General features: G+C 47.9%; 1 protein-coding gene across 2 annotated transcripts in view; it reads right to left on the bottom strand.

The window, feature by feature from the left end:
• Positions 1-15,127: 15,127 nt before the first annotated feature.
• Positions 15,128-21,632, bottom strand: part of trarg1a (trafficking regulator of GLUT4 (SLC2A4) 1a) — a 16,808-nt gene continuing 10,303 nt past the window's right edge. For both annotated transcript variants that reach the window (XM_035384105.1, XM_035384107.1), the window contains 2 exons: positions 20,426-20,552; positions 15,128-18,167 (listed from right to left, as the gene is read on the bottom strand). In XM_035384105.1, coding sequence (XP_035239996.1) covers positions 18,151-18,167; positions 20,426-20,552 — 144 coding nt within the window. In that variant the 3' untranslated portion in view covers positions 15,128-18,150. The remainder of the gene's footprint in view (positions 18,168-20,425; positions 20,553-21,632) is intronic.

Genomic DNA, 21,632 nt, shown 5'->3' with positions numbered 1-21,632 from the left:
AAAACTGATCCCACAGTGGCCGGAACTCAAAAGTCCAAGATCTCAGCCACGCCAAAAGAACGAAATGCACACATCAGCTCTGAGAGAAGTAGGGGTGACATAGCTCAGGAGGTAAGACCGATTGTCTGGCAGTCGGAGGGTTGCCGGTTCAAACCCCGCCCTGGGCGTGTCGAAGTGTCCTTGAGCAAGACACCTAACCCCTAACCTCTAACTGCTCTGGTGAATGAGAGGCATCAATTGTAAAGCGCTATATAAATGCAGTCCATTTACCATTTTACCATAAGTACCACTGCAACCACCTATTTCACTTTATATTACTAATATTCATTTTTTAAAAGGCCACTCGTAAGGTCTCTCTTCTCTTCCTGTCTTCTCTTCCTTAAACTAACTCTGCCAGTCTGTTTTAATCCAGTCGGCTGTGCCCCGAACACCCCGTGTACAGGTGCGCCCCATTCCCACATTACCCCCCCCCCCCCAACAAATACTGCTGCAGCTGACTCCCGCACACCTGACAGGATCACCTGCATTTGAGCAGCCAATCAGAGATGTGGCTGAAGCTCATCTAACACGTCCCAACAAGATCACCTGTACTGGAGCAGCCAATCAGAGAAGTGGGTTTGGGAGAACCAGCCAGGAGGGGTGTGCGGCAGGGTTGCAGGTGAAAGCTGCCGGTGTCAAAAATGACTCCACAGAGGGGGCGGGTCGGCTGACATCGTGGATCGGTGGGTCCGCCCCCGGTTGCCGTGGGAAACGCTCTTTCCCCCTGTGAGTCAGATAGCGCCCGGCTGTGTTCAGACACGTGGAGCATCCTGGTGGAGGTTCATTTCTAAAGCCCAAACCAGGACGCTGCTGTTCTCAGTGCTTGTTATGCAAACACAGGGCAAACGGTTTTCCAAGGTGTGACACGCGGGGAGAAATTCACCAATAACCCGTGCCTTCGTTATTTGCGTCAAACACAGGCTGTTTGTGCTCCTGGTGTGGTACACACAACGGACAGCAGTTTACCCTGTGTGTTATCCTGCCTGGGGGCTCAGAGCCTAGGGCCAGATCCTCTTCCTGCAGGGGCGGGGTGATTCGCTACACATGTTTCTGCCTAGCAACACACCCTTTGAGTGACGCAGACACCAGTAGGAGAGAAAGGTCTCCGGTCTGCCGATTTTATTGATGAATTGAGCATTTCCTCGCTCCCGTCCCTGTGTACCAAGACTGTGTGAGCAGACCTGGGTCAAATACGTATTTGTTTTGGATTCAAATACTTCTCTGTGCTCTGTTGATCTTGCCTGGTGTAATTGAGCCTGCCAATATGACCAGAAGGCGGGGTTTGCACTTTTTGAGAGTATTTCATTGGTTTCAATACACCAGACAAGATCAGTAAAGCGTAGAAAAGTATTGAATCCAAAACAAATACGTACTTGACCCAGGTCTGCGTGCGAGTGGCTGGTGGACCCTAACTCGGTGCATTTGTGGTGTGGGTGTGCTAGTGTGTATCAGATTCCAAAAAAAAAAGAAAAGAAAAGAGGACAGGGGCACTACGAACGCAATGCTAGGCTATTTACAATACACAATACCTGCCTGGGCGGATATTTGTGGTCCAAGAAAGAAGAAATGTGTGGGGAAAAGAGGATGTCTGGTCAGCCCAGGGTGTGCAGCTGGTGAGCCTTGGGTTCCTTCCTCTGAGCCGGAATGGCGGCTCCTCCCCAAGCTCACTGGGGTGGGGGGGTGGGGGGCTTAAGATGGCTGAGTACAGCAGCATGCTGGCGGTGTGTTGTTTCAATGGAACACTCACGTTCCCGTTCCAGAGACATGTGGTCCACGTTCAAGGGCACCAGAACATGAGGTGAAAGTTTGAAAATGGCGACAGGACTGAACTTATCTGGCTGCTGAACTCTCCAGGGGGGTATTTCACAAAGCAGGATTACAGAGTTGGCTGGAGTTGAGTAAAACCTGGAACAGCTCTTTTTACTTCAGTCCATGTTCCAGATTTGGGAGAATTCCAGGTTTTACCCAGTGCAGCTATCCAGCTAACTCTGTAATCCTGCTCCATGAAACAGAGCAGGATTGTTGTGTGTGGCCTTTGTGTTGTTTGAATTGTTACTTGCTCTGGTTGTAATATGTGACCTCGCCACCATGCTAGCAAAGCCAGCATTGCCTCCCCCATGAAACATGAAACATCTCCCAGGGAGAGTTAACTTCCTGTTCAATAAATGAAACCTTGAAACATAACTTCCTGCCTTTGGACTAAGTCCATAGACATCTTCAGGTCCGTCCTTCAAACTGCCACGCCCTTTTCCTTCTCTCCCTCCATCTGTACCTCCTTTCATCCCTCGCTATTCTTTATTCACTCAGGATCCTTCACCTCTCACATCTTTGTTTATCTCCCGCCAGTCATCTCAGTCCTCCCTCCATTTTGATGAACTCATGTTCTCTGCTGTAAGTCACTCTGGATAAGAGTGTCTGCTAAATTAATACAATGTACTCTCAGAACTCACATGCACTCTCATACGTGTATTCATACGTGCGTACACTTACACACTCACACGCACACACACACACACACACTCAGTCCTGTTTAGTCCTGGAAACGGGTCGTCTGGCAGGTGTGCTCTGGTGATTGTGTGATTAATGCAGGGGCCTGAAGTTGGCTCAAAGTTCCCTCTCTCAGCAGAAGAGGAGACAAACAGAACAGTGTGATTGATGAGGACCTTTATAAGCAGATGGAGGTTTGCTGGTGTCTTTAAAAGCTGTAATTAAAAACCATTTCCAAAGTGTAGCTTGGAAGTAGTTGGTCAATGGTCACTTTTTCAATTAATTAGTACCTGGGATTTGTTAATAGGTTTATTCAGAGTCAATATGCTAAGTAAAATAAATGAACTAAGGGGCTAGTTTCCTATTAGTATTCAATTAGTGTTTAAAACAGATTATTTGTATAAAAGCTCCCCTTTAGTAGTTAAATACATTTCTACTTTGGTCTGCAGTCCTGCAGGGGACTCGCAGTGATTGATGAGGCAATTCTGGCACGAGGGCGCAGATCCGTGATTAAAATCTGCTGTTCGCTCACAATGCGAAACAAAGCCGTCTCCCTCGGCAACTGAGGAGAACCTGAATAAACAATAACTCCAGCAGACAATGGGATGTGTACAGAGCGCGTGGGCGTGCAGAGGGCTTCACCTGCCCCTGGGAGAAGCGCAGCGGCACCGCCCGTTCGGCGGGGAGACACTGTCGCCCTGGAAACGTTTCTCTGTCAGAAGCAGAACAGCAACGGGGCTGATCGCCGTTGTGTAGTTTTTTTTACCCTTCTAATGTTAAAACCGTTGTTTATAATGGGAAAAGACCCCGCGATTTCACGGAGGGCTATACTTATCAGTCATATGTGTGTAATTATCCGAACCGTTCAGGAACACGCCGTTGTAATAATAAATAATACTAAATAAATCTATTTAAATTGAAGCGCAAGCCCGACTTGCGTGCTCCATTTGTACGCTGCGGCCCCCCGAAATAAACAATTAATTCTCACTCTCAGTTCCCAATATTGGCCACAGGGTGTCGGTAAAGCCTCAGCTCTTACCCTTTACAGAGACGAGTACCAAAAATCTGGATACGTTGCAAGAATTTCCACTCTTCCAACCAGCACCTCTGCATCGCAAGCAGATATCGCGTCTGGAATGATCAGACCAACACATTTTTCGAACAGTTAAGGACCCAATGGAACCACAGTGTTCACTACATCAACAGATAAAGATGTATACTTTTTACATTTTGTTTTATTTTTTACAAATTTAAAAGCAGGAAAAAATGATTAAACATTTTGTATTCGTTTCAGCTTCGTAATTTTATAAAAATGAGAGTTGTTGCTAAATGTTACAGGACATGTCCGTTTTGTCAGTGCAAGTTCACTTTTGATTGGCGGTTCAATATGTAGATAAGCTGCTGATGTTAAAATGTGAATTGTTGTGCTAATTACGTAAGTAGCATCGTCTCCAAAAAGCCCAATGCCAAGCCCTCTGTAGTGGGCAATAAAATAACCAGATTTAGTACAAGAAAATCTAATGTAAAATCTCAACTGAATAAAACAGGCTTCATGTCTTAGCGCTTTATTGGTTTTGTTTTTATTTTTTATGAGTGACTATTAAATTTTGGTTTAATTTCACGTGGAATTTATAGCAGCACACTCCTAATATGAGAATTGACTGGTGAAAGTATTCCTCTACATTGATACATTTTAATTATAAAATAAATTAAATAATAAAACAAGTAAACTGAAGATAAGATAGGAACCATGTTAAGAGATAAACTTTGTTCAGAATTGCTCCAAATAGACAATGCTACTGCATTACCAGTATTAAAGGGTTTTAGCTTTAACTCAGGGAGGACCCAGAATGCCCTGGGGCATGCACGGGGCTGCTGATGAGGAGCTCCCTCTCTGCTAATTGGCTCAGGAGGGAGTCGGGGAGCGCTGGTGGCTCACCTGGCGCTGGTGACACACCTGGACAGGTGTGTGTTCCCTCCGTGTTTTTGTTTGGCCTGCCCGTCTCGTGTTTGCAGGAACAAAGATGATGTTAATGCAGTCTCTGTACCATAGGGCGATCTAAGAAAACAGGTGCACACATTTATTTACTTGGGTTAAAGGCTTCAGCCATTGCAGAGGAAACATGGGAAATGTAGTCCAATCCGGTGAGGAAAGACAATAGAAGTGAGTGTGTGTTTTTCAGAGTGGCCTGATGGGGTTGCTGCTAAATGCGCAGTAAAGTGGGCATATTCAGAGTGACTGATTCACCATTAAATGCAGAATAATGCTGAACTAATGAGCGTGGGCATTGCAGTCCATTAGACGTTTCCTGGAAGACTGGCTGTGGTCACTGATTGCAGTTTCCTGTAAGTGAACCCTGACTTTCCTCTCCCTTATCACCATTCTGTCACTTGTGCGGTAGTGTTTCACTGAGCTGTGCTGTAGTGTTTCACTGAGCTGTGCAGTAGTGTTGCTGTGGTGTTACACTGTGCCATGCTGTATCATGCTGTGCTATGCTGTAGTATTGCTGTACTGTGCTGTGCTGTGCTGTAGTATTGCTGTAATGTGCTGTATTGTAGCGGTACACTGTGCTGTGCTCTAGTGTTGCTGAGCTGTGCTGTAGTGTTGATGTGCTGTGTTGTGCTGTGCTGTGCTGTAGTTTAAGATAAGATATACTTTATTGAACCCTGTGGGGTAATTTGTCCTCTGCATTTTGACCCATCCTAGTTACTTAGGAGCATTGGGCAGCCACAGTGCAGCACCCGGGGACTAACTCCACTTCTGAGGCCAGTGCCTTAGTCAAGGGCACCTGCAGGAGCGCACCTAACATGCATGTCTTTGAGTGTGGGAGGAAACCGCAGTACCCGGAGTAAACCCACGCGAACACGGGGAGAGCATGCAAACTCCACGCAGAGAGGATCCGGTCGGACCCGGATTCAAACCCGGAACCCCCTTCTTGCGAGGCAACAGTGCTAACCACTATGCTGCAGTGCTGTGGTTTTATACTGTGCTGTGCTGTAGTGTTACACTGAGCTGTATTGTGCAGTGCTTTACTGTGCTGTGCTGTAGTGTTACACTGTGCTGTATCATGCAGTGGGGGAACTGTGCTGTGCTGTAGTGTTATACTGTGCTGTGCTGTAGTGTTACACTGGGCTGTGCTGTAGTGTTACACTGGGCTGTCCTGTATTATTGCTATGCTGTGCTGTATTATGCAGTGGGGGAGCTGTGCTGTGCTGTATTGTAGTGTTATGCAGTTGGGGAGCTGTGCTATGCTGTATAATTGGTGTACTGTAGTGTTACACTGGGCTGTGCTGTATTATTGCTGTGCTGTTTTATGCAGTGGGGGAGCTGTGCTTTGCTGTGCTGTTTTAAGCAGTGGGGGAGCTGTGCTGTGCTGTATTTTAGTGTTATGCAGTTGGGGAGCTGTGCTATGCTGTATAATTGCTGTGCTGTAGTGTTACACTGGGCTGTGCTGTATTATTGCTATGCTGTGCTGTTTTATGCAGTGGGGGAGCTGAGCTGTGCTGTATTATGCAGTGGGGGAGCTGAGCTGTGCTGTGCTGTGCTGTATTATGCAGTAGGGGAGCTGTGCTGTGCTGTATTATGCAGTAGGGGAGCTGAGCTGTGCTGTATTATGCAGTTGGGGAGCTGTGTTGTATTATTGCTGTGCTGTGCTGTATTATGCAGTAGGGGAGCTGAGCTGTGTTGTATTATGCAGTTGGGGAGCTGTGCTGTGCTGTATTATGCAGTAGGGGAGCTGAGCTGTGCTGTAATATGCAGTAGGGGAGCTGAGCTGTGCTGTATTATTGCTGTGCTGTGCTGTATTATGCAGTTGGGGAGCTGTGCTGTGCTGCATTATGCAGTAGGGGAGCCGAGCTGTGCTGTATTATGCAGTAGGGGAGCTGAGCTGTGCTGTATTATTGCTGTGCTGTGCTGTATTATGCAGTTGGGGAGCTGTGCTGTATTATTGCTGTGCTGTGCTGTATTATGCAGTTGGGGAGCTGAGCTGTGTTGTATTATGCAGTTGGGGAGCTGTGCTGTGCTGTATTATGCAGTAGGGGAGCTGAGCTGTGCTGTATTATGCAGTAGGGGAGCTGAGCTGTGCTGTATTATTGCTGTGCTGTGCTGTATTATGCAGTTGGGGAGCTGTGCTGTGCTGCATTATGCAGTAGGGGAGCTGAGCTGTGCTGTATTATGCAGTAGGGGAGCTGAGCTGTGGTGTATTATGGCTGTGCTGTGCTGTATTATGCAGTTGGGGAGCTGTGCTGTGCTGTATTATGCAGTAGGGGAGCTGTGCTGTGCTGTATTATGCAGTGGGGGAGCTGAGCTGTGCTGTGCTGTATTATGCAGTAGGGGAGCTGTGCTGTATTATTGCTGTGCTGTGCTGTATTATGCAGTTGGGGAGCTGTGTTGTGCTGTATTATGCAGTAGGGGAGCTGAGCTGTGCTGTATTATGCAGTAGGGGAGCTGTGCTGTGCTGTGCTGTATTATGCAGTAGGGGAGTTGTGCTGTGCTGTGCTGTATTATGCAGTAGGGGAGCTGTGCTGTGCTGTGCTGTATTATGCAGTAGGGGAGCTGTGCTGTATTATTGCTGTGCTGTGCTGTATTATGCAGTAGGGGAGCTGTGCTGTATTATTGCTGTGCTGTGCTGTATTATGCAGTAGGGGAGCTGAGCTGTGCTGTATTATGCAGTAGGGGAGCTGAGCTGTGCTGTATTATGCAGTAGGGGAGCTGAGCTGTGCTGTATTATTGCTGTGCTGTGCTGTATTATGCAGTTGGGGAGCTGTGCTGTGCTGTATTATGCAGTAGGGGAGCTGAGCTGTGCTGTATTATGCAGTTGGGGAGCTGTGCTGTGCTGTATTATGCAGTGGGGGAGCTGAGCTGTGCTGTGCTGTATTATGCAGTTGGGGAGCTGTGCTGTATTATTGCTGTGCTGTGCTGTATTATGCAGTGGGAGAGCTGAACTGTGCTGTGCTGTATTATGCAGTGGGGGAGCTGTGCTGTATTATTGCTGTGCTGTGCTGTATTATGCAGTGGGGGAGTGGAGCGCTCTCGGCTCTGGGCCCCTGTCAGCTCTCCCTAACTGAGCTGTAAATCTGCTGCAGGCAGGAATTAGAGGTGCCCTGCGGGAGCGGGGCCGGGTGATGAGACAGTTTGATGGCTCCCCCGCTCTGAGAGCACGGAGGGGCACAGCAGCTGCTCAGAGTTATGCAGGATTTAAGAGCTGCAGTGAAGCCAGGTGAAGACCTCACACACACACACACACAGACACACACACACACTCACACACACACACACGCTCACACACACACACACACACACTCACACACACTCACACACACACACACACACACTCACACACACTCACACACACACACACACACACAGTGCCCTAGCCCAGCTGAGACAGCATTAGAGCCCAGCCCTCTCACTCAGCAGCGATGGAAGCAGGCGGCAGCGTCTTTGCAGCGAGGCGGTGCGTTCATTAACCCAAAAGGCATCTCTGCCTCCAGTGGTGCTTCAGGAAAAATGATATACACTCAACCGCCCCTGCTTTACCCATTTAAACCATCGCTCAGCGGGAAACACCATGCTGCTCAGCACAGTTTCACTCTGCACTCCCTGCAGTGCTAAAGTCAATACTTACACTGCATCCAAAAACTGCATCTCACACACAGCCGGAGCGACCACACCATCAGCGCCAATGCACAGCCACTCAGCACTCAACACTCAGCGCTGAGTCATCTGAAAACACCGCTGGCTGAGGGGGGGGTTGGTGTGGGGGGGGGGGGGGGGGATAAAACAGCTGGCTGATGAGGGGGTTGGTATGTGGGGGGTAAAACAGCTGGCTGAGGGGGGGCTGGTGTGGGGGGGTAAAACAGCTGGCTGATCGGGGGGTTGGTGTGTAGGGGGAGTAAAACACAGCTGGCTGAGGGGGGGTTGGTATGTAGGGGGGATAAAACAGCTGGCTGATCGGGGGATTGGTATGTAGGGGGGGTAAAACAGCTGGCTGATCGGGGGGTTGGTGTGGGGGGGGTAAAACACAGCTGGTTGATCGGGGGGTTGGTATGTGGGGGGGGTAAAACAGCTGGTTGATCGGGGGGTTGGTATGGGGGGGGGGGTAAATGATGAGGCCTTAGTCTTTAATGTGAAACTCACCAGAATTCAGCTCTTTGCCATGATGTGGTAGGTGTGTGTGTGTGTGTGTGTTGCTCTGTTTTCATATGGGTTACTGTGCATATATCTGGGTCATAGGTCACAGATGTAATGAATGGCAGCCAGGCTCGCTGTGTAACCAGCGTAAATCAGAGAGAAGCAGAGAAGCAGCGATCCAGAGCAGGAGGGGGAGAGACCCAGAGCAGGAGGGAGAGACCCAGAGCAGGAGGGGGGAGAGACCCAGAGCAGGAGGGGGGGAGAGACCCGGAGTAGGAGGGGGAGAGACCCAAAGCAGGAGGGGGAGAGACCCAGAGCAGGAGGGGGGGAGAGATCCAGAGCAGGAGGGAGAGAGACCTGGAGCAGGAGGGGGAGAGACCCAGAGCAGGAGGGGGGGAGAGATCCAGAGCAGGAGGGAGAGAGACCTGGAGCAGGAGGGGGAGAGACCCAGAGCAGGAGGGGGAGAGACCCAGAGCAGGAGGGGGAGAGACCCAGGGCAGCAGGGGGAGAGACCCAGAGCAGCAGGGGGAGAGACCCAGGAGCAGGAGGGGGAGAGACCCAGAGCAGGAGGGGGAGAGATCCAGAGCAGGAGGGGGGGAGAGACCCAGGAGCAGGAGGGGGAGAGACCCAGGAGCAGGAGGGGGAGAGACCCAGAGCAGGAGGGGGAGAGACCCAGGGCTCAGCAGTGCTGGAGCAGCCCTACTGCAGTCAGCAGTGCAGCTCCCATTAAAAAAACACACACTGCACTCAGACTCATTAGAGAGACACATTAGCTGAGTCTCACACGCAAACAGCTGCGCTAATGCTGTCTGGCGGAGAGGGGCATGCATTACTGTCCGGAGCCGAGCCTTGTGGGAAATTCAGCAGAGGCCCTTCGCCGTCCGGAGGCTGCCGCAGCGGGGGCAGGCAGGCACACAGACAGACACACGGACAGACCCACGGAGTAGATCCCCAGGACACTGACCTACAGTAGCCTGTACTTACTGTCCTTCAGACGCCCTGGGCTGCCAGGAGAAGGGTTTTGCGTCCTCTGCTCCTTCTGCTCTGCGTTTCGTGCCAGCGTCCCGGCCTCTGGGGTGCTCTCGCTGCAGACCTCGCCGTCCCGTCGGCCTCTGGGCTGCTCCGCGGTCCCTGAGGATGGGGAGCGGTCGGACGCTCGTACCCGCCGCCCCGGCCGCCCCCGCGGTGCTGTTCACCCTGCAGGACTGCTGGGACTGCGGCGTTTGGCTGGCCGTCCCGAGGGACGCCGTGAGCCCCGCCCCGAAAACTGCAGCTCACCCCCCCACACGAGCGTCTGCTTCCGCCTCCACATTTAACACGCTGAGCAGCGCTGGATCAGTCCCATTAACTCACTGAGAACTGGATCAGTCCCATTAACTCACTAAGAACTGGATCAGTCCCATTTAACACACTGAGAACTGGATCAGTCCTGTTTAACACACTGAGAACTGGATCAGTCCCATTAACTCACTGAGAACTGGATCAGTCCCATTAACTCACTGAGAACTGGATCAGTCCCATTAACTCACTGAGAACTGGATCAGTCCCATTTAACACACTGAGAACTGGATCAGTCCCATTAACACACTGAGAACTGGATCAGTCCCATTAACTCACTGAGAACTGGATCAGTCCCATTCACACACTGAGAACTGGATCAGTCCCATTAACTCACTGAGAACTGGATCAGTCCCATTTAACATACTGAGCACTGGATCAGTCCCATTAACACACTGAGAACTGGATCAGTCCCATTTAACACACTGAGCACTGGATCAGTCCCATTAACACACTGAGAACTGGATCAGTCCCATTTAACACACTGAGAACTGGATCAGTCCCATTAACACACTGAGAACTGGATCAGTCCCATTAACTCACTGAGAACTGGATCAGTCCCATTAACTCACTGAGAACTGGATCAGTCCCATTAACACACTGAGCACTGGATCAGTCCCATTAACACACTGAGCACTGGATCAGTCCCATTAACACACTGAGCACTGGATCAGTCCCATTAACTCACTGAGAACTGGATCAGTCCCATTTAACATACTGAGCACTGGATCAGTCCCATTAACACACTGAGAACTGGATCAGTCCCATTAACTCACTGAGAACTGGATCAGTCCCATTAACACACTGAGAACTGGATCAGTCCCATTAACTCACTGAGAACTGGATCAGTCCCATTAACACACTGAGAACTGGATCAGCCCCATTTAATAAACTGCTGATCCTGGTGCAGGCCCTTTTTAACACGCTGAGCTGTTCTCAGCACCGCCTCGGGCTCTGCATTAGCCCCCCCCTTAACTAGCCGAGCTGATCCCAGGCCAGCCGCCAGCGGTTCCCTGGCCCCGCGGGGTGAATAACAGCCCCTCAGGGTGACGTAAGGCCCCCCCTCGAGACGCAGGAGGGCTGCGGAGCGCGGGTCAGTCTCCAATGGCAGCGCCTCGCCAGGGACGAACAGGAAGGGAGCTCGCTGCTCATGACAGGAGTCTCCCCCGAGACCTTCCGCATGAGGAGCGTGCTTGTGCCCTGTTTGTGTCAGTGGTGATGTGCACGTGTGAGTGTGTCAGTGGTGATGTGCACGTGTGAGTGTGTCAGTGGTGATGTGCACGTGTGAGTGTGTCAGTGGTGCTGTGCACGTGTGAGTGTGTCAGTGGTGCTGTGCACGTGTGAGTGTGTCAGTGGTGATGTGCACGTGTGAGTGTGTCAGTGGTGCTGTGCACGTGTGAATGTGTCAGTGGTGATGTGCACGTGTGAATGTGTCAGTGGTGATGTGCATGTGTGAGTGTGTCAGTGGTGATGTGTACGTGTGAATGTGTCAGTGGTGATGTGCATGTGTGAATGTGTCAGTGGTGATGTGCACGTGTGAATGTGTCAGTGGGGATGTGCACATGTGAATGTGTCAGTGATGATGTGCACGTGTGAGTGTGTCAGTGGTGATGTGCACGTGTGAATGTGTCAGTGGGGATGTGCACGTGTGAATGTGTCAGTGGGGATGTGCACATGTGAATGTGTCAGTGATGATGTGCACGTGTGAATGTGTCAGTGGTGATGTGCACGTGTGAAATTGTCAGTGGTAGTATTTTGGTGTCAAATGCGACATATATTGGAAAACAAAAAGATTGTATTTTTGTATCAGTGGTTACTTGTTTGCGTTGGTGCTGCTGTTTTGGTGTGTCCGTGGTTATTTGTTTGTATCAACAGAGATTTGTTTGTGTCGGTAGTGCTGTGTAGTGTAGTGTTTGTCAGTGATGGTGTAGGTCAGAGATTTGTTTGTGTCGGTAGTGCTGTGTAGTGTAGTGTTTGTCAGTGATGGTGTAGGTCAGAGATTTGTTTGTGTCGGTAGTGCTGTGTAGTGTAGTGTTTGTCAGTGATGGTGTAGGTCAGAGGTTTGTTTGTGTCGGTAGTGCTGTGTAGTGTAGTGTTTGTCAGTGATGGTGTAGGTCAGAGATTTGTTTGTGTCGGTAGTGCTGTGTAGTGTAGTGTTTGTCAGTGATGGTGTAGGTCAGAGGTTTGTTTGTGTCGGTAGTGCTGTGTAGTGTAGTGTTTGTCAGTGATGGTGTAGGTCAGAGATTTGTTTGTGTCGGTAGTGCTGTGTAGTGTAGTGTTTGTCAGTGATGGTGTAGGTCAGAGATTTGTTTGTGTCGGTAGTGCTGTGTAGTGTAGTGTTTGTCAGTGATGGTGTAGGTCAGAGATTTGTTTGTGTCGGTAGTGCTGTGTAGTGTCGTGTTTGTCAGTGATGGTGTAGGTCAGTGCCGGTGTGCTGGTGTCAGCAGTGTGTGTGAGGTTTGAGCTGCACGGGGAGCTGAATCTCCAGCCCTGCTTTCGTTAATGTTTCCCAGGGGCCCCCTGGGCCCAGGGGCGTCCCGCGGTTAAAACATTTTGTTCTCTTTTTTAATGTTACAGCGTTGCCGCGGCAACCAAGAACATGACCTCCCAGAGGCGCATGCACTGTAAAAAAAAAAAAAAAAAAAAAGCTTTTGTTCTCCCAACCAAAAATATTTTAAGTAACTGATTACAATAGCACTTTCAAGTTTGCTCAGCTTTCAGTGTTTAATGTTCCGTGAATTACAATTCCTAACCGTCGGTGGCAAACCTTTTACGTTGGCACAACAGCCATAAATAACTCATTAACCCATATTGTGCTGTTCAGCTAACAAACCAACATCAAAAATGTAAAGGTATTTGTGGGGCAAAAAAATACATAAACAAGGCTTGGCAATATTCTGTCCGTCCGTCCGTCCATCCGTCCGTCCGTCTTCTCTACCGCTCTCTTCGGGTCCGGGTTGTGTGGGCGCTGGAACGCATCCCAGCATGCACTGGGTGGAGCCGGCCAGGAGTCGAGCACAGAACTCACTCTCCGCGCGGCGACAGCGCTGTACGCCGCGCCACAGTGCCGCCTCATCACCAGACTGTAATCTTGAGATAGTCATCTCGAAATCGTGCTTTTATTATTTATTTATTATGCAGCATCATTAAAAAATTATTTCGACTGTAAGAGCAGCATTCACGCTGCACATTTTACTGTGTATTTGATGCGCTATACAGTCTTATTTTTGTCATTGAACTGCACCATTTAAGCACTGCTTCATACACAAAATGCAAACAATGGGCGGAATCATTTTCTGTAATTAGCTGTAGCCCCGGTTAATAAGATATTAATTTCAGGCGGACTGTGAATGCACCAGCGTACCCTCGTCAGCCCACGATTTCCTCAGTGACATTTATGTACGTGAATGTAGCCCTGAGTCAAGCTCCAGACTAAAAAAATTTAGAGAAGCAAGTTGCCTTGAAATTCTCAGTACCGGTAGATTACGTGGATTGCATGGGGTGGTGCATCGGTGCACTGAACGGCACTGTCACCTCGCAGCAGGAGGATACTGAGCTCGAATCCCGCTGGGCCCACCCAGTGCGTGCGAGGATAGGCTCCAGCCCCAACACAGCCTGGACCAAAAGCAAGCGCTATAGCAGAGGAATGGATGGATGGATGGATGGATGGAAGAAAGGAAGGAAGGAATTTTAAAAAATCTGTTCTTCCCCACTAACAGACGTGGGTCAAATACGTATTTGCATTGGATTCAAATACTTTTTTACGCTTTACTGATCTTTTCTGGTGTATTGGAACCTATTAAATACTCTCAAAAAGTGCAAACCCCACCTTCTGGCCCACAAACATCATTATTTCTCACATTGACCCAGTGTAAAATTCTTAGTTACATGGACTTGGTAATATTTCCTTACCCTAACCCTTTGTATTTGAATGAAGTACTAAAATGTAGTTCACAAAACTACAAATATTTTGTCAGCTGAACAGAATAATATGAGTTAAGTTTATTTGTGGCTGCTGTGCCAGAATAAAAGGCTTGTCACTGAAGATTAGCCATTATAATTTACAGAACATTGAACCTTGAAAGCTGAGCAAACTTAAAGGTGCAATTGTAATCGGTTACTTAAAATCTTTTAGTTGAGAGAAGAAAAGAAGATTTTACAGTGTTCTGACGTCTGTATACAAAACTGGGGCAAGGAGCGTACAAATCATAAATCCATATGGTCCTCCTTTCGGCTATTGACCGTAAAGTTAATCAGTTCAGCGTTGGTCCAACCCTGTGCTTCTTTTGGTTTTGTACCCAACGTGTCCTGTGCAGTCAGATAATGCCCTGGAGTGTGCGTCCGGCTTTGTGCGCACATAAAGATAAAATCCATTTTTTAAACCCAGGAAAGATAAAACACTGGCTGCAGCAATGGTTGGTTTAATTGAAGCGAAGCCACTTCCTGCACCATGAATCATTTATGAGACATTAGTTGGGAGTGTGTGTGTGTGTGTGTGTGTGTTTGTGCGTGTAAGTAAGTGTAACAGGGGCTCCGGGTTTGCAAAAGCCGGAATATAGATGTCCAGTGGTGTGGTAATCTAGGCTGAGAGATGTTTTGACATAAAGGATTAGCTTAGCCCCAGTTAAAGCCCAGCTTTTATCTGGTTGTAGCCTGGCTACATCCTAGTCGCCTAAAACACTTTCACTTTTCAACAAAATGTAGCTGGGTTTTCACCTGAAGCAACTTTCCCCCCAAAAGTGTTCACCAGGGTAGGTCTGCATTCAACAGGACAATACAACTGTGCCAACAGACAAAGTCTCCATCTAATGAACAAAGCACTTAATACCAAGTCACTCCTATTACCAATCACTCTTATTGCGAAATCAGTCTCACTCAAATCAGTCTTATTACCAAACCATGCCCTTTCCAGGGGTGACGTTAGAGTCTGTAGTGGGACGTGCTAACTGGCTAACGTCTCTAAACTTCACTACATGACTGTTTGTGGGTGTGTATGTGTGTGTGTGTGTATGTGTGTGTGCATGTGTGAATATGCATATGCATGTGTGTGAACGTGTGTGTGAACGTGTGATTGGAGAAACGGTTCTGTAAATGGATCTTCACTGTACATCATGACTCCTGACTCCGCTCTCATGCATGTAAAGGTTTATTCACACGTGCCAAAGATATGAAAAACAACACCTCCCACCTCCCAGCTAACCAGGACCACCATCTGACACCACAGTGCCCTGGCTTCTCACATCAGATTTATAGTAAACATACAAATATCTGAGATTTACAATATGCCATATATAAATAATTATCGACAACATAAATTACAACGTAACTGTGGAGCATTTACAACGTGGACGAAACGGAGATTTCTGTGTCGGGAGGGTAAGAGATGGTGGCACATGTCGTCCAGCGGGGAATGCGAACTACAGGGTGTAATACGCGCACCAGGGTGGCATGGCCTGGGCATTAGCTGCGGTGGCGGGCACAGAGGTGGGCATGGAGGAGGCGGGCACCATTCTCCGCCCCAATCTCTTTCGACAGCAGGCTTTGGGAGACGGCCTCTCTGCTCGTTTCGTAATGTTACAGCGCTCAGTTACCTCCACCTGCTTGCACTGTGCTTTTAACAGGCCTTTCCCCTACCAAACCCAGGCCTGTCACTCACCCATCCTGCTGCCTGGCAGAACCCTGGAACTACAGACACAGGAGAAGGGCAGAGAAACTGACAGACTGACTGACGGATGGACTGTGCATCTGGACCTTGTGTGCGGGTAGGAGTCGCGTCAAATTTGACAGATTTCGCTTGGAGGTTGGTGGAGAAATTCGGCTGGTCACAGGTACATAATCTACATAACCTCATTAAAACAGCAGAAGGGTCAGCTGCAAGAATCATTTCCCTGATTTAGTCATATTGCCTTTCTGTATTCAAAAAAATAAAATATTTATTGCATGTCTGCCGATTTTACCAAAGGCTGTTGAAATATAAATGGGATACATGACATTTAGGGTTTTCCTAAGTAATATGCTTTATCAGCTTTTAGACAGGAAGGGAAACAGTGGAGTTGTGTTCATTTCAGCCCCTCTGTAGTGTACTGACTCAAGCCGGGCGCTTTGGGTTTGGGGCGATCGAATTGGGGAGAGCTTCACCTCCAACATTTTGTGGGACAATTTACTGAGTCATTACATCACAGCAAGCTGCAGCGTGAAAGTTCATCGAACGCTCATCAAACGTTCATCAAACATGCCATGGGAATCACAGGGAAGTCAGGTGCCAGGGCTGTCCAATTAACAGGCCGGCCTGCTCTCAACGGCAGGTGCTGTTATCATATGTCAGATTCTGAAGACTAATGTCAGAATATATATTTTTTTACCTCTACTAGTACAGATGCCCATTTTCATGAATATGTTCTACCGTGGGTTACAGTCACTGCTGCAGTATGGGGATACCTTAACTACTTGTGTTTTTTCCATAGACTGCGTTGATGCCGTTCTCGTTGTTAGTGTTAATCAGTTTAACCTTCAGGGTCCAAGTTGAACTATGCGGTTGTTCCCTGCACTTGGACCGGTACTTCTCTCTAGGGTTTTCGTCATACTTGTTCCTGGTTATGGTTATACACTTTGTTGTACGTCGCTCTGGATAAGAGTGTCTGCCAAATGCCTGTAATGTAATACCGGGCCAATACTCGGACTGTTTTGCCTTCTGAGCCTTCTGGAACAATAGCCACCATCTCCACCTCCATTTTGTTTTTGTTTTATTCCGCAGTCGCCCACAGTATGCAAACAGACTTGTGCTGTGAGGTCGGATTGGTAATAACCGGATCTGTTTAAATGAAACAACACGAGCACAGACTGACAGATGGACAAACAGACAGACAGGTGCGCTAACTTGCAGTTGATATAAATCTGTTGACGTTTTAGTCGCAAACGTATGAGACATCCCCTTGCAGTGGGGACATTTTTCACAGGGTCATTACAGTGGGGTACAGAAAAACCTGATAATTACCTGTATGCCCTAAGCATGCCTATATATTATATATATATATATATATATTTATTTTCATATGTCTATCGTACTATAGCATGGCAAGGGAAGGTGTGTGGCAGCACAGGTTCAAAGGGGAGGGGCTTAGAGTGTCCCGGTGAAGAGACTCACAGGAAGTGGGTAACAAGGAAGTGGAAACTAGCAGGCGGACAACAGGAAGTGACCAGATAATCAGAAGATGGAGAGGAAGCGTGGCTCCTGCTCCAGCTGGTATCAGGTGGGCAGGGTTGGCACACGTGGCATGTACACTGGAGAGGTGGCGAGGGGGGGGTGGGTTCATCCTCTGTCCCTCTTGCTCGGAGTTTCGTGCCAGCGTCCCGCCTTCTGCGGTGCTCTTACTGCAGACGTTCACGTCCCGCCATCTCTTCCTGTAAGTCTCTTCACCGGGAAACAGGAAACAGGGAAACCGCCACCATCGGCATCCTGCCCGATCGCCCTTGGTCATAGTGCTTATCCCAGCACCCAGAGAATATCAACAACGTCATAAAATCACAGGGTCCTATCCGCACCCAGAGGAAGCATGCAGGTGCTCCTTTCTCAAAAACCGCAAAACAAACGTCACCGCAAACCTCATTGAATCCTGACTAACCCCCCGCTACGCAGGAAACAGTCCTGCCGTCGCTCCCTCCCTCTCAGGTCTGTATCTAAACATTTTACAAAATTTACACTCAAACATACTGCAAACATATCAGTATAATCATACGTTTGGAATACACAGGAGTCAACCAGGAGTATACTTAAATAATTTAGTTGCATGTTTTTCTTGGTGGAAGCCTTCGCTTTTGAAAGGTCAGTCTTCCGTTTTCGAGTGTCCTTTGGACCACACACAAACCACTTAGTATCTGTACTTCTACTTTTTATGTTGTTTATCTTTTTCTGTAGGGAATATTATCTGATTCATGCATGTCTTCTTTACTGATGTATTTCTTGGTTGGTTACATTATCTTCGATTTCATGGTCTGATTTGGCTCCTCAGTTGAAAGTGACACACCAGAATGGGGTGGAGGCGGGTTTGAGGCGTGTCACAGTATCATCGCAGGTGATCTTCTCAGGTAAATACAGGTTATGAACGGATGAGACGAGCTTCCATGCCAGGGGCCAGGGGCCAGGGGCATAACCCTCACACCCCGCCCATCGCTGTGATTGGAGGAAAACAGAGATAGTGTCACAGACATAAACACGTGTCTGTCTGTCTGTCTGTGTGTGCGCGTGTGTGTATGTGTGTGAGAGTGTGTGTGTGTTTGTATGTAATATGTGCTTCCATTTGTGTGTGAGTGCGTACTGTATGTGTGAGAGTGTGTGTATACTGTGTGCATGTGCATTAGTATGTATATGTATACTGTTGTGTTCATACATACGTGTGCAACTGCGTATGTACACTTTGTGTATGTATCTGTGTGTGCATGTATACTGTGTTTACAGTTAAATGCAAAAATATCGAGGCAGTTGTGTCAAATTGGTTGTTTTTCAACTGTACTAATCAAATTTACATTTCAAATCAAGCAATGATAATGACGTAGACAAATGACTATGCATTTATTTCAACAATGCCATTCAATGAGTCAAGTACCCCCAAGCATACGTCCTGGGACAAAATGGTCAGCTGCTTCAAATTTCACAGGTTCACCATATTACTGCAATTATTTATGAATTGAAAATTGTGAGTGTCAGGGCACAGGTTACATCCTTAGGAGGCATTTGTAGACTCTACTATCTACATAAGCGAAAAGCTAAAACTGCAGACGAGGGCCAGAGAACTGAGTTAGACAACTAAGAAAGCAGTTGTGCAGATGAAAGAAAAGAAAAACTCAATTCACGCTGTTGCCGAATATTTGTGTAGTCCGAAGTCAACAGTATGGAATGTCCTGAAGACGAAACTTACTGCTGGAGAAACCTGTCCACAGAAGACATCAGATAGCAATGACAGGATAACTATAACAGCTGCGAAAAAAATCCAAAATTTGTCAGCTCGAGTAACTGCTAATGATCTCCATACACTGGGGGGGGGGGGGTGAAAGCTTCGCAGGACACCGTGTGCCGGAGACTGAGAGAGGCTAATTGCAGAGGGAAACACTGCCAGATGTACACCACCTCATCGGCGATAAGAGTAGAACCGATATGAAGAGGCGCCTGATGGGATATGGAAACACTTCTTACTTGCAGACGAGACAGATACGAATGGTCAGCAGAGTGTGGCGTGTAGCACAGTGGGTAAGGAACTGGGCTTGTAACCGAAAGGTTGCAGGTTCGATTCCCGGGTAAGGACACTGCCGTTGTACCCTTGAGCAAGGTACTTAATCGGAATTGCTTCAGTATATATCCAGCTGTATAAATGTATACAATGTAAAATGCTATGTAAAAAAAAGTTGTGTAAGTCGCTCCGGATAAGAGCGTCTGCTAAATGCCTGTAATGAAAGGTGAAAGTGTGAGAAAGCGAGACACTGGACCGTAGTACTTCCTCTGTCAAGCATGGTGGAGGTGGTGTGGCGGGTTTGGGTCCGTACGGCTGCATCTCGAACCGGTTCAATGGTCTTTATCGATGATGTCGCTAGCGACGGCAGCAACAGGAGCGTACGGAAACGCCGTCCGCCAACATTCGGAAAAATGCCACCAAACTCATTGGATGGAAGTCTGTCACGCGGCGAGACAATGTCTCAAAATATTCCGCAAACTTAGCCAAGCAGCTTTTCTGGAAAAAAATGATAGAAGTGTTTGACGTGACCCAGTCAGTGACCAGATTTAAACCCCATGCTGTTCACTTCCTCTACAGGCAACTGAAGTCTGGAACCCCAGCAAACACACAGCAATTGAAAAGGGCCGTGGCAGAAGGTTAGCAAAGCATCTAAAGAGATGACATCATGACCCTGGCGATGTCCAGGAGTCACAGACTTGATGCAGTCATCGAATGTATGGGGAATACAACGAAATATTGACCTCGCAATTCATTAAATTTGTCAAAACTCACTTTGTCCCAATACTTATGATGAGGAGGAACTCACTGAATGGCATTTTGGTAATATAGCTTAACAGATGTCAAACAAACATCGCAAAATAAATGTAGAAATGTTGTCTCATAGCAACTGTTTGATTTGAAATACAATTATGATTAATACTCTGTGTATCTATACTGTATGTATATGTGTACACGTGTGAGTGTGTGAGTGTGTGAGAGTGTGTGTATGTTTACGTGTGTGTGTATGCATGCTCGTGTGTATCTATACTGTACGTGTGTGTGTATGTGCGTATGCGCGTGTGTGTGTCTATACTGTACGTGTGTGTATGTGCGCATGCGCGTGTGTGTATCTATACTGTACGCGTGTGTATGTGCGCATGCGCGTGTGTGTATCTATACTGTACGTGTGTGTATGTGTGCACGCGCGTGTGTGTATGCACACCTGTGACTGTGACGTAGATGATGATGATCACCAGGCCCAGGATGATGGACACGATGCTCAGCAGGCGAGCCAGGCGTCCCAGGCGCTTGGCCCCGTCCACATCTCCCTGCTGCAGACTGTTCCTGGACTGGGCACACGGGAGAGGTTACGTGAGTATGCTTGTATGTGTGTGTGTGTGTGTGTGTGTGTATGTATGCAAGTGTGAGTGTGTGTGTATGTATGCAAGTGTGAGTGTGTGTGTGTGTATGCAAGTGTGAGTGTGTTCATGTGTGTGTGTGTGTGTATGCAAGTGTGAGTGTGTGTGTGTGTGTGTGTGCGCGCGCGCATTTAAGGATCACAAAAAAAAAAGAAAAGAAAATGTTTTTATTTGACTTTTAGTGCTTGTCAGAATAAGATGGGTGTAAATCAGCACCTGAATGTGAAGTAATCCGCTGATTCATCAGTACCCCAGTTAGACCACCAAACGAGCCGCGGCTCCTCCTGAAAGCTGTGACATCGGCCCATTCTAATTGGCTGCTTCCGGGGGAAGCTCATGATGCCCAGACAGCAGCTGGTTAATGGCATTTATGGCTGTCGCTATTGGCCGTATGAGACTCAATTAGCAGGCCTTCTGCGAGCAGTAATGCGTTGATAACTCATAAGGTATAAACAGAACCGAAATACACTTGGCTGTTATGGTACTGCACTGCAGAATAATAACACAATGCCAACAAAAACAGACATACTGTATCTGTAACAATATAATAGAGTGTCTCTATCTAAATGACGTCAAATGGCATGATCATCTCCTATGTAACAACCAGACCTGGGTCAAATACGTATTTGTTCTGGGTTCAAATACTTTTCTAGGCTTTACTGATCTTGTCTGGTGTATTGGAACCAATGAAATAAAGCGCACTCTCAAAAAGTGCAAACCCCGTCTTCTGGTCATATTGGCAGGCTCAGTTACACCAGGCAAGATCAATAGAGCACAGAAAAGCATTTGAATCCAAAACAGACCCAGGTCTGGTAACATTGCTATTGAGACTACATGAACAAACAGTATAAATATGCTTGATAAACAGATTAATAATATGTTTGTGGCCCCTCCCTTCTGCCCACTAGTGAGGGAATAGTGATTTAACGGTCCCCATGGTGACCACGGCCCAATGAGCACATAGTTCGCCTGTGACTGTTCCAGCCTCGGCTGTCCATGGTGCTGAAATCA

Source organism: Anguilla anguilla, chromosome 12 (assembly GCF_013347855.1).
Source record: "Anguilla anguilla isolate fAngAng1 chromosome 12, fAngAng1.pri, whole genome shotgun sequence".
Taxonomy (NCBI): domain Eukaryota; kingdom Metazoa; phylum Chordata; class Actinopteri; order Anguilliformes; family Anguillidae; genus Anguilla; species Anguilla anguilla.
The sequence above is the reverse complement of the archived record's forward strand: the minus strand, read 5'-3'. Positions and strand labels throughout refer to the sequence as shown.